This window comes from Aotus nancymaae, unplaced genomic scaffold (genome assembly GCF_030222135.1).
Source record: "Aotus nancymaae isolate 86718 unplaced genomic scaffold, 86718_ANA_hifiasm-v0.15.2.pri h1tg000058l, whole genome shotgun sequence".
Lineage (NCBI taxonomy): Eukaryota > Metazoa > Chordata > Mammalia > Primates > Aotidae > Aotus > Aotus nancymaae.
In genome coordinates this window covers 15,296,571-15,324,467 of record NW_026988472.1, presented here as the reverse complement: position 1 = coordinate 15,324,467, position 27,897 = coordinate 15,296,571, and the positions used below count along the sequence as shown (strand labels likewise).

At 41.2% G+C, this 27,897-nt stretch overlaps 1 protein-coding gene across 1 annotated transcript in view; it reads left to right on the top strand.

The window, feature by feature from the left end:
• MAOA (monoamine oxidase A) overlaps positions 1–17,764 on the top strand; it is a 75,312-nt gene extending 57,548 nt beyond the window's left edge. The window contains exons 7-15 of the mRNA XM_012448161.3: positions 1,788–1,937; positions 2,234–2,393; positions 3,244–3,340; positions 6,760–6,813; positions 11,589–11,646; positions 12,846–12,943; positions 14,693–14,804; positions 15,005–15,067; positions 15,265–17,764. Of these exons, the coding sequence (XP_012303584.2) occupies positions 1,788–1,937; positions 2,234–2,393; positions 3,244–3,340; positions 6,760–6,813; positions 11,589–11,646; positions 12,846–12,943; positions 14,693–14,804; positions 15,005–15,067; positions 15,265–15,411 (939 nt within the window). The 3' untranslated portion in view covers positions 15,412–17,764. The remainder of the gene's footprint in view (positions 1–1,787; positions 1,938–2,233; positions 2,394–3,243; positions 3,341–6,759; positions 6,814–11,588; positions 11,647–12,845; positions 12,944–14,692; positions 14,805–15,004; positions 15,068–15,264) is intronic.
• The last annotated feature ends 10,133 nt before the right edge of the window (positions 17,765–27,897 follow it).

Sequence of the window (27,897 nt, the reverse complement as noted above, 5' to 3'; positions counted from 1 at the left end):
TCCTTTTAGCCAGTATTTTACTTTCTGAAGTATTTTGATTCTTATTTGATATTTGTGTCCTTCATTCAGAGGAGCCAGGATACTTCTAGCCAAATTCTACATGACCTTTTGGAGAGTATGATTCAGATGATTAATCTCAAACTATGATTACAACATTTTTATAAAGAACTTAGACTTATCATGTAATTTAATTCATCAAATACTAGACCTGGAGGGGTGAACAGTGAACAAGACAGAAACAGTTCATGGTCTGTCCACCACACTAAAAGTAACTCTTAGAAAACATAGACCAGATTATAAGGGAAATGGTACAGGTTTCTTGAGGAAGGACAAATCATGAATTTAGGTCTGAACCACTATGAGGTTTTTTTCCCCCTTTTTTAAATTTAATTTTTGAGACAGGGTCTCACTTTGTTGCCTAGGGTGGTCTTCACCTTCTGGGCTCAAGCAGTCCTCCCACCTCAGCCTCTCAAAGTGCTAGGATCACAGGCATGAGCCACCATGCCTAGCCAGGAATATTTTTTATAAAGAATTTTGGTGGTGTCATTAAAAGAGTAGCCAGTTACAAAAGTGGAAAAATCACTGCATGGCTGTTTATGCATTTTTCTGGAGGAGCATGATTGAGGAATCTGTTAACTGGTGGGCTGTGCACTTCTAACCATTTAAAGAATCTTCTATAATAGGCTAAAAATATCCCCCTGGTTCTTACCAAAAGCATTGTGTTAAGGACTTACCTTCTTAGATTACGCTGGAAACATTTCCATGGTGATCATAGCAGAAGGCAGCGGGTAGAGCACTTCTGGTGTTCGACGGCTGCCCAAGAGAACTGTTTCACAATATCTAAAGGAACAAGCAGATGCTTAGCCTTCACCCTCTGCCTCCGCCTTGAAACTTCCAGATAGTTTTGCAAAAAGTTACTCAAGATCTGATATTCCAATTCTTTTTTTTTTTTTTTTTTTTTCCTGAGACGGAGTCTAGCTCTGTTGCCCATGCTGGAGTGCAGTGGCACAATCTCTGCTTACCGCAACCTCTGCCTCCTGGGTTCAAGTGATTCTCCTGCCTCAGCCTCCCAAGTAGCTGGGATTACAGGCATGAGCCACCATACCTGGCTAATTTTTGTAGTTTTAGTAGAGATGAGGTTTCACCTTGTTGGCCAAGCTGGTCTCGAACTCCTGACCTCAGGTGATCCACCTGCCTTGGCCTCCCAAAGTCCTGGGATTACAGATGTGAGCCACCACACCTGGCCCATCTTCCAATTCTTAGAAACATCATTTGGTGGTGACTAGTAGGACATGACTATCCCTAAAAGCACCCTGTAACTTTGTCTATAATATGGCACCATCTGCATCCTTACCTGCCTGGACAACCTCAGCCCAGAACGAGAGGAATCAAAGGAAATTAGAAACCTCATCCTGTGGGATAAGCACAGTGCCCTCCCCTTCCCAGGGCTCTGTCCACACCCTGCACTCTTGGGCATTTGAAACCCATAGACTTGCTGATATTCCCACTTGGTCAGGGGAGCATTGGCATAGTGGAGCATTTCTTCTCGTTCTGTGATTTTTATAAACTTGTAATGGCTTTTCCTTGCTGGAAGCTGTGCAGGAAATGAGCATTGAATTGTCTTGGCCAACTCTGCCTCTGTCCTGATGAATTCTTCTGACAGTTAAATGTGTGAACATCGGAGGTGTGGCCTATGACTTTCTAGAGGTTTTCTAATCAGTAGCAAATAGGGTTTTCCTTCCTTGGGCTTTCATAACGTTTCCTTTGCTACCTACCTCCTCCTGTAGGAACGGAAGTTTGTAGGTGGATCTGGTCAAGTGAGCGAACGGATAATGGACCTCCTCGGGCACCGAGTGAAGCTGAACCGTCCTGTCACTCATGTTGACCAGTCAAGTGACAATGTCATCATAGAGACATTGAACCATGAACATTATGAGGTAACTCAGTTTAGTCAAAAGGAGCATATAGTACATAGGCCGGCCTTGTGTCTTCTGTAGCTTCTAATCAGATATAATTCAAGCAGTAGCATAATTAATGCTGACATGTTTCTGCCTCAATCTTCCAAATTACCAGCCTTGGTTGACCTGCCTTGATCTGTTTTGTTGTCTCACAGTTGCCTCATTTTCTCATTTTGTATGTATTTATTGCTCAATGTTGTTTAAAAGTGATAAAGATGATTTTTCATGCCTTCTACAAAGACTTCTGAGGTAATATTTGCTTGTGTGTGTTTTAGTGCAAATACGTAATTAGTGCGATCCCCCCGACTTTGACGGCCAAAATTCACTTCAGACCGGAGCTTCCACCAGAGAGGAACCAGTTAATTCAGCGTCTTCCAATGGGAGCTGTCATTAAGTGCATGATGTATTACAGGGAGGCTTTCTGGAAGAAGAAGGGTAGGCTGCTATTATTCATGTTTAAACTGTATTATATGAAGAAATGATACTCTTTTAGGATTATTGAACTGACGGTCCTAAACAGAAAAAAGTATTTTCAAATTGATATAAAAAGGATTAGAAATCTTGATCTGTCAATTTCCTAATATTCCTGGCCACACATAATGACCCCAAGAGCAGTTGTTGGCAATGGGAGGGAACAAGGAGATCATATCATTCATAAGGCCACCATTGCCCTGGCTCCTGGCATCTGTCCTGCTTACTTTTTATGAGCAGAGTGAGGTCAACAGTCACCATGGAAAGAGCACTGCATTGAAGTCGCACATTCCAGGACTTCACTTGCTTGCTAGCATCAGTCTGTAGGTGTAAAGTGGTGACAGTAATACCTACCATTAAGGTGTCGTGAGAATTAAATGAGGTGGGGTCTCAGACTTAGAAAGCTTCCCAGATATGGTGGCTACTGTTCATAAGCATTCTGCTTATACTCATAAAATTCTCTTCTGCCACCTCTTCGCTGGATTGTTGGGGTGGTTCCCTCCAATGCATCCCTTCTCTTTCCTCATGTATGCTAGGAGTTAGGGTCATCTTACCATTTTTGTCATGCATTGGTTGGTCATAAGCCCTTTATGTAAAGGTGATGGAGATGGGTCATTTTCTGTCTGTGGCTGAATAGACATCCTTATATATTCAGTGTGTGTATTTAACAAGGCATAGCATCTAGGGATGGGGCCAAGGCCAAGAGTTTAAGATTTGCCTTCCTCTTAAAAAAATAGTTTATGTATATTTATGTGTGTATGGGTATCTCTGATGAGCTTGGTCTCGATCTCCCATTGATTTTCTCCCGGATAAGATTATTGTGGTTGTATGATCATTGAGGATGAACAGGCTCCAATTTCAATAACCTTGGATGACACCAAGCCAGACGGCTCACTGCCTGCCATCATGGGGTAAGTTAAAGCTGGCTGTTCTGCATTTTCCAAATTGTGTTGATGTATTGGTGTGGATGCTGTCAAAGCATATTACTTGGGAATTAAGCTCAAGCAATGATGAATAATGCTATCAAAATACATAATGTTTCCATGTATTAAAATATTATAGTAATATGTTATGTGTGGCACAAGAATACCGGGAAACTTTACTAAAATTGGCACCATTTTGAGCTTGTGCCCATGTATTTCTTTCTCTCATAACACTTACATGTTGAGGATGGAGTGAAAAAAAAAACCAGCTAGACAAGCAATATGGTAGCCAACCCTGCCTAGAGGCAGAATATCCACAGCCATCCTGAAATGAGAACTAACTGCTTTATCCTATAAAAACATCTAAATGCAGGGTTTCTGGGTTTTGTCTTTTTCTCCATTCCAGATATCTGCTAAATAGCAAATGTTAGTTATTACCCTGAGATATAAGATAGCTGACCAATTAAGAGGCACAGTTCAGAGTTGAGCCAGACCTTGACTGCATGGCATGGCAGTTTTTCTGGTGGGTCACTCTAGCTATCCTTCACCAGTGGTGCTTCACTTAACCTCCGAAGTGTGCAGATGGTCCAGGGCCTGGTTCTGTGTAGGGAAAATGAGAGCTCTTCCCCTCTCTTCCCATTCCTGCACACAGCTGCCCTATGTGGTGAGGGGTAGGGGTACAGAGAAGGAAGTGAGGTCTCCACAAAGGAATTGCTAAGGAGTTCCACAGCCTCCCTGTTGCCTCCTCCCTTTTGGCCTCCTCAAAAACTATACAAATAAAAGGTGATTTATTCTACCACACTGTAACAAAAGAACATAGCTTCAGTGGCAATCAAGTGACTCTTAGAAACCAGTGGTCTCCCCTTTACCCCTGGGAAATGCTTACCTCTTGCTCAAGAGGAAAGGTGAACTCATACACATCATGACATTAAAGGAAAATTACAAAGACAAAAGGAGCAGACCCACATCCCAGGGGACTTAGAAAGCAGGTTGTGCTACTGGGTTACTAATGAGACATCTTATAACCACTTCTCTCATTGTAACATGTAAGAAATACACCAGCCTCCCTGAGAAAGGCAGGTGCTTACAACATAATGACCATTGGAATAACACATCCTCTTTAACTCCTTGGCCTAATTGGGCAAGAAAGGATATAGATTGTTTGGGTGGTTTGACATCACCTTCTATATGCCAGAGAAAAGCAGGAGATTCAGGTACAGGTTTCAGGAGAATGTAAGTTAAGACCAATCCAACTATGAATGGAAGAGCATTGATGTCTTTTTTGCCCTGGAAGTTAGATGTAGTGATGTCTTCTGCCGTTTGGTGCTTTCTTTTTTTTTGAAAATGGAACTGAATATTTTAACGATTTTACTTAAGATAAATAGTATAAAAGGAAAATGTTAAACAGTTGTGTTCTGTGGACAGTAAGGCTAAAACAAATATGAAATAATAATAATTGGTTAGAGAGGACCAAGTATAGAAGACAAGAGTTTCCTTGGAAACCGAGGAATAGCAAAACAATCTGTTTCTTAACTCGACGATGAGGTGTTAAAAATTAAAGCTACCATTTACTGAGCACTGGTTGTGGGAGCAAGTTTTTATGTGTACAGTGCTTTTGGACTTTTTTCAGCTTTATTAGTAACTAGGTTATTCAGGGCTCAAATAACCTTCCAGGGGTTAATGGAGTTATTTAGGTGATTCCTAGAAAGTGATATTCTAATCCCTTTTATCTGGATACTTGCCCCTACCTGGCTCTTTGCTCATGGCCACAGCTACGAAAACCTTGAAGATAGGGGTGGTAATTGCCAAGCACTGTGTTTGTAATAACCTTTTGGAAACTAGAAAGGACCGTGTACTTTAAAACTGTGAAATGTTTCCAACACAGAGCCAGCATATTTAATTTCCTCAATAAAACACCAAAGTAAGTTAAAGCTTGTTTATCCATAGTTGGGATTAGATCAAAGAGATTATTTCATTCATGACTTGAGACTTCACAGAAATAACCAATACTAACTGCCCTTTGGGATGGGAATTGTAAAAAGTATACAAGACGAGTTGACTAATGTTTACAGATAAATCATTTAATCTTTTATCAGATATTGATGATTAAAAAATGCTACACACATCTAAACTTACTGATTCTTGCATAAGCCCAAAATCTAACTAAAATAATTAATAACAAGATGTAACTTAAGGTGTTAAATCATACAAAATTATGACTATATCCCATAAAGTTCAATAGTTCAAATTTCCTAAATAGTCCACAGCTTTCTCTGAATTACTGTTCTCTACATTAACATACATCTTTGCTTCTCAGAGTGATCTCAAATAACAGTTGTAAAGGAACTGCCAATCCAATTTGAGAAACACTTTAATTTGGGGGTAGGGAGAGAAGGAAGTATCTTTTCTTTGCACTGATCTACTTGTCCTTTTGGTCTTGAAGAAAAGAAATACAAGTTTAAAACTTTTTTAATGGAAAAGCAATTTCGTTGTTCTTTAGCTCATTTGGATTTTTGAAAGCTTTCTTATAACAGGATAACTAAAGACTTCATGTCACAATTCAATTCTTTCAAATATACATGCAGTTAGCAATATGAGTATAATAAATAGAATCTATTTGATTAAAGGGGAGCAGGCAGGTTACAACTGAGTTTTGTTGAGTTACTATATTTGGGGACTATATTAGGTCAGTTTCCAGGGAAGCTGACTCAGAGCTGGAGATTCAGGTGCTGGAGATTTATTGGACAGTGCTCTGAGGATGACCACCTATGGCAGAAGGATGAAGCAGAACTTGAGCTCCAGTGTTGTCCCAACAAAGGCCTCCTTGGAAGTTCTGGAGCTGGGTGGCTCTTCAGAGTTGTCTTCAACAGCCTAGATCAGGACAACTCTGGGGAGGGGTGGGATGTTGAGCGAGGTATTCTCTGCTGCCCTGACCAATTACTGGGGAAGGTTTCAGCTGTGAGCTGAAGAGTAAGGAGCGCCTGGTCCTAAAGGGAGGCCTGGGGAGCCCACCATGGCCTCCACTACAGACACATGTTTATATTTGTTTTTCCAGCTTTTATAAAGTATTTGGCAGAGGGCAATAGTCATTACCAGAATAATCATTTAGTGCAACATTAATTCATTCAACATTTGATTTCCTACTGTATGCCAAAAACCATGTTAAACTTTAGAAGTAAAATACTGAATAGGAGGTCACCTATCATGTAGGAGAACACAGCCTAGCAGGGGTTTTGGACACATAGGCAGACCAAAGACAACATGGCATTTGCTCTAGTAGAGGAAGAGGGTCTGATAGAGTTCATTTAATGCTGAATAGGTACAGGTCAAGAATACTTCAAAAAGAAAGGGCAGCTCTTAAGATAAACAGCTATAACCTGATTATTCAATGTAACCTCTCTCTCCAGCTTCATTCTTGCCCGGAAAGCCGATCGACTTGCTACGCTTCATAAGGAAGTAAGGTAAGGATTTATAACTGAAAAATAGATTTAAAAGTTAGCTTTATATTGTGTTTTTGCACTAACAGTAGTAGAATAACGTGAGGAAAAACACAATATTTCACAAATATTCTCAAAATTCCAACAAACCAACCTTTTGTATTTTGCTACAGTCGTCTTGACCTATCCCTTGCCTGTGTGCATATACAAATTTAATTTTACATGTTTGTATTTATTTTACAGTGGTTAAGAGGTAGGAGGATTTCCCAGTGAGATGGATGGAGAAAAAGTCACAGAAAATATTCACTGTGAAAAAAAGCTGTAGAAACTGAATCTCAATCCCCTTGCAAGGCCATAATCCTTTTCTAAGATTCTCTGACATGGACTTTCTAAAAAACGTGTTTTAACCTGTAGCAACTTGTGTACATGAAAGTACTCATACTTATTATCTGGGACGCAGTTCTGATGTTTCCTTATCTGAAAGCTCCCTAGTATAAAATTTATTTTAGGGCAGTTGCTTTTTCTTTCTTTCTCCTTTTCTCTTTCTGTCATGGTATATTTGTTTTGTTTTGTTTTGGAATCCTTTGTCCAAATAAAATCTCACCCAGAAAGGTAAGCCTTTTAACATCAGAGTTATTTGGCTGTTGGAGGGATGCCTCACGGTAGCCCTAAATACTTTGCTAGCTTTTAAAGAGGTCCAATACATACACCAAAATATAAAATTTTCTCTGAATGTAATTAAAAGAATTGAACAGCTAACCCATTAGCAGCCCTTGCTTTGGGAGTTACTCTAATGACTTTAGACGTGGGGGAAAGGCTGCAGAATGAGTTCCTACATGTGCACACAGATTTGTTTATTTGAACCATGAGATTCGACAATCACATGGTTTGCATGTAAGCTTTACATGGAAGAAACTCCCAGCTTTAATCCCTAGCAGGTTCTTCTCTATTCACTCTAAGTGGTAAATGGTTGAATCTGAACAACCATGAGATTCAAACAACCATGAGATTGTTGTATCTCATGGTTGTTAAAATAAACTCTACTTCCTCCACAGAGGAGGGATTTGGGGTCCAGTGATGGGGAATGATTTTTTCAAGGCTCCATAGCTGGTGTCTTAGTCCATTTGTGATGCTATAACAAAATGCCCAAAACTGGGTTATTTATGAAGAATAGAAATTTATTTCTCACAGTTCTAGAGGCTGGGAAGTCCAAGATTATGATGCCAGCAGATTCAATTCAGTATTTGGCGAGGGCCTGTTCCATAGGTAGCACTTTCTCATGGTGCCCTCACATGGCAGAAAAGGCAGAAGAGGGAAGGACAAATAGGGATGAAGGTGGTGTCCTCACATGGAGGAAGGCAGAAGGGCAGAAAGGGCCTAGCTAGTTCCCTCCAGCCCTTTTATAAGGGCACTAATCTATTCATGAGGGCATAATCTTCCTGATTTAATCATTTTCCCAAAGACCTTACCTCTTAGTACCATGACCTTGGAAGTTAAGTTCCAACATTTGAATTTTGGAGGGACACATGCATTCAAATCATCACAGCTAGCTTGTGACAAAGCCAGGAGTAGCATATAACGCATACTTTTTCATTACACCACCCTAAGCTGACATTTTCTTTTGGATTTCCTGCTTTCCCTCCTTATTAATAGTAAAATAAATACCAGCCTGTAGGTAGACATTTGGTTATGATTCCACACAGTGGCTGAACTTCTCAAAAGTTCTTGTAAGGCAAAACTCCTACTGAATATGTCATTGACAAGAACAGTGGTTCCCAGATCTTATTGCATCAAAATTTCTCAAAGAATGTTTGGAAAATATGTTTTTATAAAGACCTATAGATTGTGATTGAGTAGGTTTGAGGTGGGGTCCGAGTATTTGTATTTTTCAACAAGCTTTTCAGGTGATTATGATAAGCAACCAGATTTAGAAACCAGTTAATAAGTTCAACAAGATGATTTGCCCAGTGGCCTCTTTTGGCCATCACTTAGGTTCTGTCATTTTTAGAGCCAAATTAATCAATCAGTGCATTGTTTTTAACATCTTTGCCTTACATCTTTTCCAAAAAATTTTAATTGTAAAGGGAAGGCTCACACCTGTAATCTCAACACTTTGGGAGGCTGAGGCGGGCAGATTGCTTAAGCACAGGAGTTGAAGACCAGCCTGGGCAACATGGAGAAACCCCATCTCCACAAAAAATAGAAAAATTAGCTGGGCATGGTGGCATGTACCTGTAGTCCCAGCTACTTGGGAGGCTGAGTCAAGAGGTTCACCTGAGTCCAGGGAGGTTGAGGCTGCAGTGAGCCATGATCATGCCAGTGCATTTCAGCTTGGGTGACAGAGTGAGACTCTATCTCAGAAATAATAATAATAGTAATAAGTTAAGTACTGGTGAGCTTTTGTAGAATAATCATTGCCAATACTTTTATTTTCTAATTAACTCAAAATGTCTGAATTATTGCTTATAACACCCTTGTGAAGTAGGTGTTAGAATCAGTCATCTCTTCATAGACTAGGCAAAGAGGATGTCATACTAGGCTGAGGATGGATTTTGACTGAACAAACATTTATTGAGTACCTACTATGGGCAGATTACTCAGAAGGGTAGAGCCTTACCCTGCTAATTAGCTGAGCAAAATCAAATAAATCTCTGTAGCTCCCTGAGCCTCAGCTTCCTCATCTCTGAAATGAGGGGCTTGAATCAGACTGAGAGAGACAGACAGGCAGACAGTAGTCTTGAGACTTCTTCCCATTCCTCCTTTCCTTTATGACTTTTTATGTATAAGGTAGCAGTTCTTTGAAGGAAACCAAACTTTCTCTGACTGTCCTGGAATTTAACTATCCACCTAAATATCTACCTAATGTTGCATGACATCATCTTAGAAGTGGCATTTGTCTTTCCCTTGAAACCTTCCATGGAAAATGGTGGCAATAAGCAATGTTTATAATCCGCCTCCTCCTCCTGACTTTATACCTATGAGGTGAATGTTCTGGAAGTTATATAAATGGTATAAGTGTGAGCATTTAGATAAATTTATAAGGTTACATTTTGTCCCACATTATTCAGAGAAATTAGGGGCATGTCTTTAAAATATTTTCTAATGTAATTGGCAACATAAAATTGTATATTCCTTAATCTCTATTTCTTTATTACCAGTAAGCTTGAGCTCCCCCGCTGCATAATTTTGTCTCTTCAGCTTTTAATACTTGTCTTATAGATTTGACTCAAACCTTTTGCCACATTTTTAAGCAAATATTTTTCCAGTTGCTTGTTATCCCTTAACAAATATTTTAGAGCATTTTCAAATGTTTAAACTATATAAAAACTATAAAAAGTAAATAGGAAAAGTATATAACTGGATCAGTGTGAACCTATGCAAACAAATCCAGAAATAAAACCATTAATTTCTAAAACAGGTGATTTTAGTAAATTAGACCTTTTAAAAAACTTCACCATGAGTAGTTGTGAGTTTAAAATGTATTTCATTTCAAAAAGAGTTTACATAAGTACAACCACTGATTTTTTCAGACATGAAAATACCGTGTTCTGGGCTAGTCATTTGGATAATGAATTATGAGACTAACCAGGGGCTGTGTTTGAGGTAACATTAGCATATTGTGCCCATCCCTCAGGTACAGTTTGGAATATTGTGGTCCACAGACCATTCTGTCAAGTGACAAATTCCTGTACTGAAATGACTGTAGACACTTTCAGTATAGCATAACTTATGCTTAAAAGATGACATGGAAATGGATTTCCAGTTTACCCTCTGCTGTCCACAACTTTTTTTTTTTTTTTTTGGTCTACAGCTTTTTAAATTTTAAGGTTTGACTAATTGAATCCATCTCATTGTACTATGTTTTAGTTGCAAGCAGAAAGTAGAATTTGGTATAAAGCAGGTTATTTCTATATTGAAAGGAGTACAGTTGAAATTGTGGATTTAAGATTGTGAAAATCATGACAATTCTAACTTTTCTAACCTACTGTGTACAATCTGATTTTTAAAAATTGTAAACATATATGATCTTGGTTTCATGTGTTTTTGAAAATGTTATTGTTTAAAAATGAAAAAAAAGAAGCATATCTGCTAAAGAGCTGTCAGTTTGCATTACTGACACTAAACTACACTGTTCTTTGTGTACTGTGTGTTATTTTGCCAGCTGCTGCATTAGCCTTCAAAAATATTTGGAAACCTTAAGATGAACTACATTTCTTTCAAAGTACATTCCTTTCTGTGGTATTTTCTGTAACTGAAGTACAGTAATTATTTTATGGAAATGTTAGCAATTCTGTAACAACTTTGAATAAAATGAAAAATTAAAATAAATGATTAAATGAGCTTTATATGTTTGTAGGTAATTAAAACACAAGTATAGGATAGTTAAAATACACCATCACTTATACTATAGTCTTATAAAAGGGGCCATTTTTGAATTGTACATATTCCAGAAAAGTTATATGGAATCAATTCCTAAGACTGGCGAAACTTCATTGAATCTGCTTTTCCCATTTTTATCTTGAGCAGATATCGTATTAGGTAGTGAAAGAGGCAAAAGTATAAAAAGAAAATAATAATTCCATTGAATCCTCAAATGACTGTATTGAGGCATTGAAAGCTAATTTGAATGCAGGGATTCAGGGAGCTGTTCATTTGTGCAGTTACAGAAGGCCATTGATTTGAATTTTTCTGTAACAAATCTGACTGATGAGCAAAAGCCTTGGAACTTACTGGATTTATTCTATACCCATCAGTTACTCCTTCCCTAACTTTTTTTTTTTTTTGGCTCTGTTTTATAGGAAGAAGAAAATCTGTGAGCTCTATGCGAAAGTGCTAGGATCCCAAGAAGCTTTAGATGTAAGAAACTCCCAGCTTTAATCCCTAGCAGGTTCTTCTCTGTTCAGTATAAGTGGTAAAGCAAAGTAGATGCTGATTTTTTGACAGTCTTATGAAGGAGAGTATAAAGGGATATGGAAAATAAACTTGAGCAGTCACAAAAGGTCATTAAAAGCTGGTGTGAGGTGCCTGGATTTTCTGAGACAGCAACTCCTTTCGGCTGTTTAAATGTTCACTAGATAACTGGCAGCCAATTGTAATCAGAGCCTAGAGCTGAAGGCCTTATGTCAAGAATGGGTGAGATGGGTTCCCAGAACAGTGGTCCTGCCCCCTGCCAGTGTCACTTACCTGCTGCACAATTAAATTCCAGATATGGCATCATTTGTTGGTGAAGGCAAAGTAGTGTGTACTTGACAAGATAGACTGAATCTAGAATCTCTTCCCAGGTCAAAGTCATACTAATTTATTTTTCCATGTGTAAACTCAATTCACAACTCATTTAGGAACATCAGTGCTTGCAGTCCACCACTGAAAGCAATTAGGAGAATGAAATTATGTCTTTTTTAAACAAAAAATGCCAATAGCTGGGGGCTCTTTCAGGGGTTTATCTCTGAACTGTTCAAATAATAAAACTTTCTGAATGTGCGAGGGAAATTAGAGAAGGTTCTCACATGTCCCTTAGGAAACATCTTTCATATTAATTGCCCCTTTTTGGTGGAATTCCCATCATTCACGTGTCCAGCTTAGAGAAGCTGGTTGGAAAAAAAGCCTTCTTTAGACATTTGTTAGTCTTCTACCTCCTCCCTCCCACCCTTTTCTCAGCAATAATGCCTGGTAGATGGGGAAGTAAACCTGTTATTAGAGACTCCAGAGATTTGAGCAGCCAAATCGTTAATGGGGTTTCCTATACACTTAGCTCTAAAGACTTCAGAATCCGAATAGAGGGATGGATACCCCTATCTCCCAGATACTGGAATACTTCATGTCTTTCCTAATCAAGAAAATGAGAAGACCGAAGTATACATGTTTTGCCACATGGTACTTCACAAAAGGCCATTATTTGGTACTATCATGCTTCCCCTTAAATGAGTTAGAGAAACAGGATCTTCTTTATTTTCTTAATGTAAACCTTTTGTTAAAGTAAAGCAATGATATTGTGGGCTTGAAGCATTTCAGCTTTGTTTTCTCTTTGGCATTTCCCCCCGCCCACTGAACTACAGCCAGTGCATTATGAAGAGAAGAACTGGTGTGAGGAGCAGTACTCTGGGGGCTGCTACACGGCCTATTTTCCGCCTGGGATCATGACTCAGTATGGAAGGTATGACCCAAGCACTACGCCAGTTAATGCAAGACCTGTGCCAAATTTAAAAGGAAACGCAGAGTTCAATGGGAATTCTAGAAATAGTTGTCAAAATCCCCATTTCTTATGTCATAGTTAACACTTGTATATTTCTGGATGTCCATAGAAAAATAAGGATGTCAATATGTAGAAAAATAACTGTCAGCATATAGAACAATAGCAGAACACTGGGGATGATTTCAGATGTGAACAGTGCTTGTGAGAATGAAGGAAGCTGCAGTGTCCTCCAAAGGGCCTTCGTGAGCTCTGCTTGACATTTAGTCTCACATTACTGCCTTAGGCTCCTTGGCACTAGTCAACACAGAAGGATATTAGACGTGTTTATCTAACACATCTGTCTTGCCAACAGAGCAGCATGAGACAGTCCTCTTCAGGAGAAGAGTTCTCACTGTATACAGTTGAGGTGTGAGGAAGTGAGATCCATGTGGGGTGGGGAAGTCCACCTTGACCTAGAAGCCCCTTGCTTCATGGGAACCATTATCTCTATGCTTCATAGCATAGTGTCTAATAACTTGATCATTTATAAGACTTGCTCCATTACAAGAGACACCACACTCAGGGAAACCCAAAGTGATAGCCTCATACCAGGTATTTACAAATCGTTCAGAGTCTTCCCAGCTTGCATGGTTTGCTAACGTGGGTGGGGCAGAGAGGCACTTTTAGCATAAGTGATGCTACCTCCACAGGTGGCATTACACCTTCATCTGGTTTCCAGAGTAACAGAGCTAGAAAGTTAACACAAGATCACATGTGTCCACCGAAAAGGAAGAAGTGTTTGTTAACCTTTTTCTTACAGGAGCTTTGGTCTTTTTTTTCTTAATTGAATCAAATCGCCTTTGTTAACAATGGCAGGATTGAGGAACTGGATTTGTTCTGATATCAAAGTAGAAGTCTAGAAGACAGGACTAAGATAAGGAATAGATAAAGTCCAGGGTAAGGAGTGCCAATGGGTAGAGGTGAAGGCCATCAGGATGAGGGCAGGACGTGCAACTTGGGAGAGTTCATGAAACTAACTGTGGACATGGCAGGAGTCAAAGCCAAGAAAGCTGGAGGGGAGAGCTGTCCATTGAGTCCAGCCCTTCTTTGGTTCTCTTTGGTAGGACCTCTTTGTAAGAGGAGACCCATTTTGTTGCCCCCAGCCAGCCCCTAGAGAAGTTCAGAGAAGCTAACTGTACAGAGGTGGTGTTTTCTTAAAGAGACATACCCATATAATTTCTCAGGTCTCTCCTTTGCCAGAAATGACAGTTAACCTCCCTGTCTTCCCACTGGACACTGCAGTTCCTCCTCACACACTGGGAATGCCTGCAAAGCTCGGTCTGCGGCTATTCTCAAAAAGAGAGCCTCCTCCCCTGAGAAAGACAGGATAGGGAGCAGAATGGACTGTCAGCAGAAAACAGCAAAGAAATCTGATTTGGGGATTGAATGCATGGTCTTATATTCCAGCTCTGGCTGGCTTGGAAAAGGTCAACATCACTTTTAGAGATTGATGATCTGACAGCCTGATTCTCCCTGCCTTGAAAGTTCAGATCTTCTGTGCAGACCCAGGAAGCAAAAAGTGGCCTTTCACCTTGGGCTGAGGCATACAGGTGTTTTTTTAAACAGTCTGAATTTCTGTGCCTTCTGCAGACTAAATGAGGACAGTGGTTGGCTCATTTACCTTGCCCATCTTCCCAAGTAACTCTGTGCGACCTCTTGATTCCCTTGAAGGGTGATTCGTCAACCCGTGGATAAGATTTTTTTTGCTGGCACGGAGACTGCCACACAGTGGAGCGGCTACATGGAAGGGGCAGTTGAGGCTGGAGAACGAGCAGCCAGGGAGGTAAGCAGGGAAGCCGAGACTCTCCCTCCTGAGTCACGGTGACGTTTTTGGCATCTGGTCTTGCTAGTCTTGACACTGATAGATTCTATATGTCCATTTCTCTGCCCCTCACTCATGGGGCTCATCTGTAGCTAGCAGGGCCTTGAATCTGTAGAAACTATACAACCTCTTTTCATAATACCATGGTCACTTTCTTTCAGGTTTTAAATGCACTCGGGAAGGTGGCCAAGAAAGACATCTGGGTACAAGAACCTGAATCAAAGGTAAGTTTGGTAGCTCTGGACACCATCTCTCCTTAGACCAATCATGGAACATAAAACTCACATCTCCCTTCTTCTAGCCTCTGATTTATTATAGATGCAACTATCCCAGGCATCTCCATGCATGGATCTTACAGATGTGTTTTGTTCCTCCTTGTCAGCATGAGTTTTTTCCTCATGATCTGTGTTCCTTCATCTAGGACGTTCCAGCGGTAGAAATCACCCACACCTTCTGGGAGAGAAACCTGCCATCTGTTCCTGGCCTCATGAAAATCATTGGATTTACCACATCAGCAACTGCCTTAGGGTTTATTATGTACAAATACAAGCTTCTGCCACGGTTTTGAAGTTTCATGCATATGCCTGCTCACCAGTTTTCAATACCACCCAATGGTGGTATTGAAAATATTGACAAATTTAAAGGCTGTGTCATTGGGCCGTTTTTAAGTGCACTCTATTTAGCTACCTTTGGCTTAGTTCCAATCATTGTTAAAGTAAAAACAACTCAAAGAATCACCTAATTAATTTCAGTAAGATCAAGCTCCATCTTATTTGTCTGTGTAAACCAACTCATGTTAATTGATAGAATAAGCCTTGTGATCACTTAAATTCAAAAAGTTAAAGGTGATTTGCTCATCAGAAACAATTTCTGTGTCCTGTTTTTATTCTCTTCAATGCAAAATGCCTGATGATTTCAGAAACAAAGCATTTGACTTTCTCTCTGTAGAGGTAGAGTAGGTGAAGGCCCAGCCTGTGACTGTCTTTTTCCTTCCCTTAGGCAATGGTGAAGTGTCATTACAGAGCTTAGAGGCTCACAGCCTCCTGGAGGAAGCAGCCTCCACTTTGGATCAGGAAATAGTAAAGGAAAGCAGTGTTGGGGGTAGCGGCATGCAGACCCTCAGACCAGAATGGGGACATCTCTGTGGGCTGCTGCCTCAGGGATCTCCTGACCACTTCTAATTCCTCTGACTTTTCTAGACATCTATTCTCAGTGCTCACTTATTTGTATGTTTTTCCTCTTTAACTTCTTATGGAGGAGAGTATTTAACTGAGTGAGAATGTTGAAACTGACTTGCTGTGACTTACGTGCAGCTTTCCAGTTGAGTAGAGGCAAATAGTGGCAGGACTGTCCCCCAGGACATCTCCCCACTTAGCTCTGTGTGAGACCAACTGCAATTGGCATCTTCTCTTCGCCCTGGAAGGCAGTTAGACACCAAGTGATCCTTGCCAGTTATAACATTCTGTTTCAACCCCAGGAAAGCAGCAGTTTTCTTTTCTTCAGGTGCCCCCTGACTGTCTGAAGGCCTCTAGGGACATATGTTTTTTTTCTTTTTTCCTATGTCCATAGAATTAGACACATCCCTCAACTTACATATGTCTTCAACATGGTTACCTCTGCATAAATATTAGCATAGCATGCCAATTTCTCTTAAATAAGTACTGAAATACACATGATAAATTTGTGATTTGTTGAGACTCAAACAGAAAAGAAATTAGGGCCCTAATTTTCTTAAAGCAAGCTCACTTTCTTTAGTTGTTAAGTTTTTTAAAAGACATTTAATTGAGTCATTTTATACGTGAAGACTAAGTTCTCTATCTTAGGAGTAATGTCAGCCCAGAAGGGTGCCCACCTCTTGTTTTCCCATATTAAAATCTGATTTTTAAAAGCCCTTTCCCAAGGTTTCAACCATAAAATACTTCTTTTTAAAATGAATCAATATATTTTTATTTAAGGGGAATTAACAGTTGCCAGGGGAAACCAGCCAACCCAAGTTTATTATATCATTTAACCTTATGAATTCAAACCTAAGTTGCTGGACCCTGGCGTGAGCACATAAATCTTCCAAGTTTTGCCTATCCCAAGAGCTGGAGTTTTCTGCTGCTCTTTACCTCGCATTTCAGCTAATTTAGGAGTTTTGAGAATGTATTGGATGTGCTCCAGTACATAAGGAGTTGCCACATATTCTATCAAACTGCTTTGAGAAATCTTTTCCCTAATCTATTGCAGTTGTTTCTATTAACTTACTGATTAACTCAGTCCTGACACACCTTTCGGGAAATGCTGATTTAAACTCCTGAACTGGCAACAGTTTGAACAGTACTGTTTGCTAACATATTTAAGGTCTTGAATGTTGAAGAACTCATAAGTATGTGATTTACCCTTTTCAACTTTTTGGAAAACTATTTGATTTATTCTAATTAGATTAACCCTATTAATCTACAGATTGGGTATGAAAATGAATTCCAGTCCAGATGTGCCTAGACAAGAAATTGGACCTGAGAACTCTCACCATAAGTGAGTTCATCCAACATGAAGATACCATAAGCCTTGTCTCTGAACCAGAGAGATATGAAAGTCACTTTTAGAGGCTGATAGATCTTGGCCCTGTTAAGGCATCCACTTCACAGTTTTGAAGGCTGAGTCAGCCCCACTCCATAGTTAGGCCAAGAATTAGATTTTAAAACTTTGTCACAGTTAACTGTTAAATAAGACCTCATACTCCACTGACGAGTATGGATTGAAGGATTGTGAACAATGTTTAGTCTGATTGTGAACTTGGTGCCTAATGTTCCATGTCTGAAGTTTGCCCCAGTGCTACATGTTAGGGTATACCTATGTGTGTGCTTTGCCACTGAAGTAAGATTTTGCCTGTATGGTTCTGTTTTGTTTGTTAATAAAGTGTAGCACCATCCCCAATACAGACTCGACTCCTGTATTTAGTTGATAGCTCAACGCAGAAAGTTCAATGGCTTCTTATAGCAGGAGGTCACAATGAGGCATTTTCCATGGAGGATAGACTTAGGAAATCATTTTTGATATCGACTACAAATTCTCAAAGTTGAGTTTGACTCTCATGTGTTACTGAGGTTTTCTGGGAACTGATTAAATGCTGAAATTCTGTAGCCTGCCTGATTGGGCCACAGATGTGCATGCTGGTCCAAGTTTTCTCACCTAATTAAATTACGATACGTTGAGCAAGTCACTTTGGTTCTCTCGGTCTTCACATCTGGAAAAGGTTGGATTGCATTAGATGGCTTCTAAGCATTCTTTTCATGGCAGCATAATGTGATCTATGCATTTTATTGCCAGTACTGTATCTATTTTTGCCTATTGGTATGGCAGGGGCAAAAAATTCAGTCTTTCTGTACCCTGGTTCCCTCCTTGTCCTAGATTGGGTTCTCTGGAAACAGACTCTAAGATACAGAGTCAAGGCAAAAAGTTTATTGGAGACAGTCCTCAGGAAATACACCTAGGAGGGTGAGGAAGGCAGGATTGGGCAGGAGAGTAGACCTACAATGCAGTTGCAACTACAGATTCTAATGAGGAGCTAGGAAGACCCTTCAGAATTGTCCCTCATTGAGAACAGGAGGTCTGGACTCTGTGACCCTTCATCAGCCTCTGCCTGAGGGAGGGTGCTACCCTGGGTGAGGCCGGTTCAAGGACAATTCCTAGTGAGGAATTGTAGCTGTGAACTTCGACCAGCCTGTATTCCCTGCAGATCCAGGGCAGAGCACTGCATTATCTACTTTACTGTCATAGAAAATAGGGAGTTGCCTTGTCATGTAAAAGACATTGTGGACTTGAACTTTGGCTTTATAGATTGGAGCTCTCTCTGTGAACCTATCCCTGTTAGGTCAGGTAACTTCTTTTAGAAGATTGTATTTCTGCACTATTTATACAGAAGAAAAAAAATCAGAATTAGAAAAAGCCCTAGAAATAATTCAACCTCTGTCTCAATGAAGGAGCACCATCTACAGAAAACTAACAGAAAGATCAAAGGGGGAAATAAGCATTTATAAAGACAGGTCCTAAATCCAATGTCTTCAGGAGTTGGGCAAGTTAAAAATCAACAGCAGCAGACATGAGACATTAGGGACTATTGAGGACTGGCTGACTTAGGGAGTTTGTACCCTTCTAAAAAGCATTTATATTCAAATTTCTTGAAAAGATTGCTGACCAAATAAAACACATTTGAGCCGGGCGCGGTGGCTCACATCTGTAATCCCAGCACTTTGGGAGACTGAGGCGGGCGGATCATGAAGTCAGGAGTTTGAGACCAGCATAACCAACATGGCAAAACCACATCTCTACTAAAAATACAAAAATTAGCCCAGTGTGGTGGTGCATGCCTGTAATCCCAGCTACTTGGGAGGCTGAGGCAGGAGAATCACTTGAACCAGAAGGTGGAGGTTATAGTAAGCCAAGATCGTGCCATTGCATTTCAGCCTGGGCAACAAGAGAAAAACTCAATCTCAAAAAAATAAAAATAAAACACATTTATTTGAAGGCTTGGTTCACATGTCCAAGTTGTCTTCAAGTCCTTGATAAAGAAGTGCAAAGTTTGGTTTTGCATCACTCAAATGACACGTTCTTTTTGGATGTCTTTGATTTTCTGAGAAACAAGCACAAGGACCAGCAACCATTTTGTAAAACTACCTACAGTGAGAAAGAGAGGACTGGGTTGGAGGGCAAAAAGACAAGAAAAACAAAGACAGAAAAAAAGTCTTTTTAGACCAGAAATCTCCCTTAAGAAATTACCCTCCCCCAGTCCAGCATACCATGGCAATGTTTATCTCCTGCTATGGCAATGTCACAATTGATGAGAGCGGTGTCAGACTTTATTGGAAAAACTGCGTATTTGCAGTGAGATAGAATCACTGCTCTTCTGTTAACATTTGTTCTGTGCTGTAATTTCAGCAAACAGGACGTTAACATTGAGCATATTAATTTTTTCAAACTATACTCCTTGCTTACACTGAGGTGCTAGTAAACATGCAAGGCATGTCCCGTAGCCTAAGGAAGCTGACTGAGACATTAGAGGAAGAGGATGAAAACAAAGGAAGGTACTAGGTAATAGTAACAGTTCTTCCCTCTATCGGAGCCCAGGGCTTGGCTCTCTTCCTTGATCAAGGCCTTTCTCTTCAGAGTTTGAAGGCAAAAGCAGATCTTAAAGTGACAGTTGGTGTGAACTGGTTATCTCAGCCTGGAGCCAAGTTTCTGAAAAGTAGCTTCGGAAATCTCATGTGAAAAAGCTGGTTTATGGAAACTTGCCGTTCATTCAAGGTAGGCTGTGGGCCCTTCAAGTAAGACCCCGCCTTAATGCACATGTGATCCATAAAAGGCTATTATTTATTTACACTCCAAACAGTAACGCCTCAATGGGAACCAGGTTTTCCTATTAATGGGCCTCATATATTTTCCACAAACCACTGAGGTCTATGGATGAGTGGAGGAGAGACATGTGGGTGTGTGCTGGGGAACGGGGGGTACGGACAGAAAAAAGAGACAAAGATTGGCGGGGGTAGGGTGCTTAAAGTTCCACAAAGCAGCGCAATAATGAGAATCCTGATGGACTGATATAGGGCACCCCTGCACCTTGTATCATTTACATTTTACATGCCCCTAGATAGCTACTATGACTTGCAGTACCTGTCTTATAGAATTGATGGGAAAAGTGAGATGATGCAGGTAAGGGCTTAACACAGCAAACACTCAATAGGTATCAGCTATTCTCCATTGACCTTTTAGACTAGCAGACAGGAAGCACTGCTTAAGTTTTGTGAGCAGTTATTGCCTTGAATTTCTTACAATCATTCAACACATACTTACTGAGCAACTGCTATGTGGTAGGTAGGCACCATGCTGTGATTCAGCAGTGTACAAGACACAGCCCACCTCATGGAGCACACAGTTGATGGTAGATGCTGTGGAACGCATTAATTGTGACTCTAGTCAGTACTATTACAGAAAAGCATCGGGGCTGGGCACGGTGGCTCACGCCTGTAATCCCAGCACTTTGGGAGGCTGAGATGGGCGGATCATGAGATCAGGAGTTCGAGACCAGCCTGACCAACATGGTGAAACCCTGTTTCTACTAAAAATACAAAAATTAGCTGGGCATGGTGGCGCATGCCTGTAGTCCCAGCTACTCGGGAGGCTGAGGCAGGAGAATCACTTGAACCTGGGAGGCAGAGGTTGCAGTGGGCTGAGATTGCACCATTGCACTCCAGCCTGGGTGATAGAGTGAGATTGTCTCAAAAAAAAAAAAAAAAAAAAAAAACAGAAAGAAAAAAGAAAAGCATTGGATGCTATAAATGCAGGGGAACCAGGATTTAAGAGGAAGTTACCAGAACCCTCAGGCCTCTATAAGCATCACTCTGTGGCAAGAGAGTAAGGACACCAAATAGTGAGACAGGAAGTAAAAAATAGAAACAGCATGACTAAATGGTGATGAAAACCACATGTGCAACTAATAATTGCTGACTGTTAAGTCCTGTTTGTCCCATTGACAATAGTTCACCCCATTAGTCTTTTACTGTTCCTCTGTCTGCCCAGCTCTTCTCTGTACTTGGAACTCTTTATCAACTATGATTATCTCCCAACCCCTGTGCGAGGGGGCTGCCCCAATTTGTTTTAAAAGAGTGCCATCTTCTGGCCAAACACTGTCGTTTCCTTCCAGTGGAAATCCTAAAGTATTCAAGACAGCTTCGCCCTTGGGGAAACTAAGAATTTTTGTCACTTCCACCCGGAATTTCCTCCAGTACATTTGTCTGCACTCTCTTACTTTGTTTTCAGTTCTGACATGGATCAATACTGATATCTAATATTTCCAGCCTTTCCTCTGCCCTAATCTCTCGGGAAGTTTTTTTGGTTAAAACTTCTCGGTTCTTCAGCCTCTATTGTGTGCATCTGGGTAATGGGTGAAGAGAAAATAGATGGGAGATGAGACAGGTGGAATTGCTCTCACCTTAGAAAGGGCACGGAAGTAATCTGGGGAAAGCAGGAAAAGGGGGCTGGGGAGAGGAGAAAGTTTCAGAAAGGCAACTTGGGGCTGTGGAGAAGGGCAGCTGGAGAGAAGGAGGGGTTTTCTCTTTTTATTTTAAGTTCTGGGATACGTATGCAGAATGTGCAGGTTTGTTACATAGGTGTACATGTGCCATGGTGGTTTGCTGCACCTATCAACCCATCATCTAGGTTTTAAGCCCCGCATGCATTAGGTATTTGTCTTGATGTTCTCCCTCCTCTTGCCCACCCACTCCCTGACAGCCCCCAGTGTGTGATGTTCCCCTCCCTGTGTCCATGTGTTCTCATTGTTCAATTCCCAATTATGAGTGAGAACATGCAGTATTTACTTTTCTGTTCCTGTGTTAGTTTGCTGAGAATGATGGGAGAAGAAGGGGTTTTCAAAAACTGCTTTGACAATCAAAGGAAACAGGAAGGAAGGAAGGAAAGAAGGAGGGAAGGAAGGAAGCTTTCTAAGTTTGGCTAGAGTTGTGTGGTATAGTAAATATTTACATTACTTTTAAGCTTTGGGAGTCAACATTGTGTTTCTTTTAGACACTGGATTGTGCTGGGACTGCCTTAGAGGTCCCCGGAGCACCCTCGGTTATTTGGGGCTGTACAAATTCAGAAAACATACACCAAATAGTGGCTGGAATCTGGAATGCTATGTAAGTGCCCTGTGGGTTCAGTTTATGGGATTTCAGTGGAACTAAACCTTGGCAACTCTGTCTTTGGCAAGATCAACATCTAAGCTGGTAAACTGTATACCCCATGCCAGACATACACTAAATATGTAATACATCTGGCAGTGAATTAGATTTACATTAAGAAAATGAGCAAAGGAGGTCTGCTTGCCTGGTGTCGTATATTCATCTGACCACTGTAGACTATTATATCACATCAACTAGCAAACATGGAAGATGTAGGTATGAAGTGCCTAGATGGATCCAACGGGGCAGCTGGTATCAGATGGCCTTTATATTTAGACTGTGTAGAGCTGGCCAGAGAATATATCTGAAAGGTAAGTCCACTGAGAGATGGGGCCAGTTCAGACAGGCCAAAGGGAGTGAGGGCAAGTCAGCTGCTCTCTCAAGCAGCCTGACCACCTTTGCTATATCAGCCATTTAAATTTTGTCGGCTGTATTAATGTCCTGTTGCCCCTGTAACAAGTTGGCACAAGCTTAGTGACTTAAAATGACACAAACTTATTAGTTTACAGTTCTGGAAGTCAAAAGTTAGAAATGAGTCTTACAGGGCTAAAATCAAGGTGTTAGCAGGAATGGTTCCTTCTGGAAGCTCCAAGGGAGAACTCATTCCTTGCCTCTTTCTGTTTCTAGAGGCTGCTGGCATTCCTTGGCTTGTGGCTACATCACTCCAATCTCATTTCCATGGATGCACCATCTCCTCCTCACTTTGACCTTCCTTCCTCCCTCTTAAGAGAACCCTTGTTACATTGGGCCCACAAGGAGTATCTCCCTATTTTATCACATCTGCAACGTCCCTTTGCCATGTAAAGTAACATATTCATTGGGCCCAGGGTTAGGATGTGGACATCTCTGGCCAGACAAGTATCTAGCCTACCACATGTGCCTTAATATTTTTGAAAACTAAGAATTAAATGCCACAATTTGTCTGTCCTCAAATCCTTGTTGTTCCAGGCACCTGAATTTGGAGCAGCAAGGAGAACTTTTAATGATTTATAACCACATGGGCTCTGCCCTGCTTCCACCAATGCCTACCCTCTTCCTTATCACATGCACACCCCAATATAGCTTCTACCCAGCTTTGTCTTCTACATACAGAAAGGTTGGCATCTGGGATCCTGAGAAGCAAATGTACTTGTCTTACATAAGCATAAATCCAGACTCCAACTTTGTACCTTTAATAAATTACAGAAGAGAAATTTTTGCTCTCTAACCCCAACAATTGAATTTCTCTCAGACTCTGTACATATCTGAATACTGTACTTTCATATGAACCTGCTCAGGCATCCCTTTAGGTGGCCAAGCCCCAAAGCAAGAGTATCCTACCAGGCACTTGTCAACCATTGAATTCCCAAAAGATCATCAGAAAACATGTCAATCGAGAAAAGCTGAGTTTATCAGATACACTGCCTTAAGGGGAAGCATCGCATTGCCAGTCTTAATAGTGTGTCAAAGTGGAAAGATTGGGGAAGGGTTCACAGAGTTTTCAATCTGGGGGTTGTCTTTAAGGCAGATCTTGCAAGGCAAAAAATGGTTGGAATTGGAAATGTTTATGATAGAGTAGTTGTGGATTGGTAGGCAAAGTAAAGTGGTGTCTTAAAGTTAGTCTTGATGAGGAAGCTCTTAGTCTTGATAAATAATCTGTTTTTGTTACTTCAAAGCTTTGTATTCCAGGAGCAAGTATTTCCTGGGACAAGTAGCCAGGTTATTTTGACTGGCTCAGTATTGTTTAGTTCAGGGACAGGAAAGTCTGTTGGTTTCAGCTTCCTACATTTAACACATAACTAGCACTACTTATTATTCCTAAAGGCACATTCTGATTTATTAGCCTTAAGAACTGTTGTTAGAAAAAGATTATTTGTTAAGTCACCTCCTTTTGCAGGAAAGTGAAAATGTTAAAAGCTCAGGTTTCTGCAGCCAGCTAGGCTTGGGTTTGAATCTTGGTATTGAACATGCATTTTCTTTTCTTTTCTTTTTTTTTTTGAGACGGAGTTTCGCTCTTGTTGCCCAAGCTGCAGTGGAGTGGTGCGGTCTTGGCTCACCACAACCTCCGCCTCCTGGGTTCAAGCGATTCTCCTACCTCAGCTCCCCAGTAGCAGGGATTACAGGCATGTGCCACCATGCCTGGCTACTTTTTTGTATTTTTAGTAGAGATGGGGTTTCTCCATATTGGTCAGGCTGGTATCGAACTCCTGACCTCAGGTGATCCACCCACTTTGGCTTCCAAAGTGCTGGGATTGCAGATATGAACCACTGCACCCAGCCTGAACATGGATTTTCTCATCTGTTAAATGGAGGCAGCTGTTCAGTTGTTCTGAGCATTCAATAGGATAACATATGTGAAGCTGTTATAGTACTAACAATAAATGATAGCTTTTTTAAAAAAATAAAGATTTAGGATCCATTGGTGGTCTACTATGATTCCTACTTCAAAAATGCATCTCAAATTACCTTTCTCCACTAGTAACACGTCTCTGGTTAGTCATCTCTTGCTAAAATGCCCTGGTTTCACTTTTACTATACCCCCTGAGCAGCTCAAGTAGATCTTTTAAAATTGCAAATTTGATCCTGTCAGTACTGACTGGAGCCCCTTCAATAACAGCTCGATGCACTTTGGATATGACGCACTGTGGCTCCCAAAACCTTGCATGATCCTTCCTCTTCCTATTTACCTACCTTCGCCTAGAGTAACTCCACTCTCCCTCAGAAGCTTCTAGCCATCTAGTTCTCATAAATCCTCAGATCTATCCAGTTCTTTTCTGTCTTGGTTCCCACTCCCTGGAAGGTTCTTTTCTCCATTCTTCAGTTGGCTAAATCCTTTGGGTCATTTCCAAAAGGATAAGATAGTACTTCCTCAGAGATACATTTCCTGAGAACCCCTCCCCGACAATTAATTCTCCATTATAATCTCTTATCACTGCTTTTTTTAAAAAAATTATTTTCCATAAGTTATTGGGGTACAGGTGGTATTTGGTTACATGAATAAGTTCTTTAGTGGTTATTTGTGAGATTCTGGTACACCCATCACCCGAGCAGTGTACACTGCACCGTATTTGTTGTCTTCGATCCCTCACCCCCCCACTCTTCCCCGCAAGTCCCCAAAGTCCATTGTATCATTCTTATGCCTGTGCATCCTCATAGCTTAGCTCCCACATATCAGTGAGAACATACAATGTTTGATTTTCCATTCCTGAGTTACTTCACAAAAGAAGATATACGAATGGCCAACAAACGTATGAAAAAATGCTCTTACCACTGCTTTTGTTTTTCCTCCGTAATGATTCGAAATTACGTATTTTCTGAAATGCTTGTTTAATGTCTCCCCAAATGATAGACCCCATCACAAATGGGTTGTATGTATGTAGAGATCTAGAGGCCATCAGTTCTCCAGCCGGAGGAAGAGGAACTTGGGTGTCCACATCTCCCGAGCGACTAGCTCCCATGCATTCAGTAACTGTGGCCATTTACCCAGTGTGCCAAAACGAACGCAACCGTTTTTTTTTCTGTGTGATGTGATGTGAGAAAGGTTGGCAAGCACTGCCTTGTGCCAGTATTTTTGGTGTAGCTAGAGAGGTAAGCAAGCAGGGATCAAGGATCCAGATTTTACCATGAAACATCGCTTGCATGAGAAAAAGTAAAAAACCCACTGTCATTTCCCAGGACCACAATTTCATACGGTGCCCAGTATCATAATGGTAATAACATACCTTCAAAGATATCTAACCACAAATTCAAGTTTGCTACTCTTCAATTATTTCACTTCCATTGTAACATGCCCTCAAAAGAATGAATTTAAATGAGCCAATTAGTAACTGAAGGTCAGTCTGGAAGAAATAATTGACAGAGCCAGTCCTCAGATCTCACCAGGGCTCCTTGGATTTCAATTGGAATCCAAGAGAGAAGCATTTATTCATTATTTATTTCATCCAATCATTTATGACAAGCCCGGCCTCTAGGGGAAGCTGGGTATCTGACTGAAATGCAAAATTAACAAATTAAAATTAACAAGCACAGAAAAGAAAAAAAAATCCAGTCTTGCCCCAGGTTACTTCAAGGGCTAGGACTGACACCGTGCGTACCCAGGAAGGGTGCCCTTGGCTTCTCAGAGTTCAGCTAACCTTCTCCTCACCCCCACACATGAATCCATGATGAAAATTTCCAGTTAGGTAAAGAGAGGAGGCAGTATTGGGATAATGTAAAGGTGGTTTGGCATCAGGTGGATGCTTTTGAGCACTCAGCAAATCACATCCCTCACGGATCGGCATCCAGGGAAATGAGGGCTCTGCACAGCAGTCTCTCTGAGACGGGGAGAAGGGGCCCATGCATGGCACAATGCCCTCTCTTGGGACAGACTCAATATGATGGGGTGGCCAGGGGGAGCAAAGGGAAACGGCAGCCTTAGTGGTCAGGAAATGGTCAGAGGAGAAGGTGGGCTTGCCACACAAGGGCTTAGCCATCCTCACTCTGGGTTTCAGGCAAACAGGTCCAGGTAGTCTTGGTGGGGATGGGTTGGCAGAGGATAATAACACAAAATATAGGAAAGACACCCTTTTAGGCTCAGACAGGAAAGCCCTACACATAGTGAGCAGAGGATAAGGAATTGCTGATGGCTACTGGACATGGAGCCTTGGTCCTGTCCCTTGAGGCAGATCCATCTTTGAGAGAGGATGGGATCTGAGATCCAGTCTGAGGTCTGTGGTCTGCACTGGGTACCTTAACTACCCTGATGTCATCACAGATCCCTTTAGGGCAGGGATATGGCTGGCACCCAGCTGCTGCCAATGTCCTGCTCCCTGGTTGAATATGACTCTTTGCATGCCTGCTGAATACCAGGCCCTCGAATCCATCTGGATTATCCTCTGCAGAACCTCAACTGAATCATCGTCCAGGAACACTGGGACCCTGCCGCTCTTCCTTGCCTGCCTATCTGGGTCACCCTACTAAGCTGGGCATATGGTGTGATTGGCACTGACAGCCTGGATGGGTTGGGGTGGAGAAAGAGCCTCACTGGACCCAGCCGACTCTCCTCTTCTTGGCTTCTCAAAGAAGGAAATTCTGAAGCTGAGTTGCTGAAGACTAAATGTAGAAATACTCCAGGCTGACAACAGGGTAGGACACCTAAGGCAGAGGGAGTAGGACTTCCCGCAGGTACAAGCCCCAGGGGAAGGTTCTTGGGCCATAGTCTGCTGGGTGGTCCAAAGGCCTGTAGAAATGATCAGAGCCTTCCCCGCTTTCCTATCTTTATTCTAGTTTTCTCACCCATCCACTTTTTCACAGAGGCCTTTCAAATAGGGAACCCAACCTTCTGAGGTCAAGCTATGAAAAGTGTCATTTTAGCATGCCTG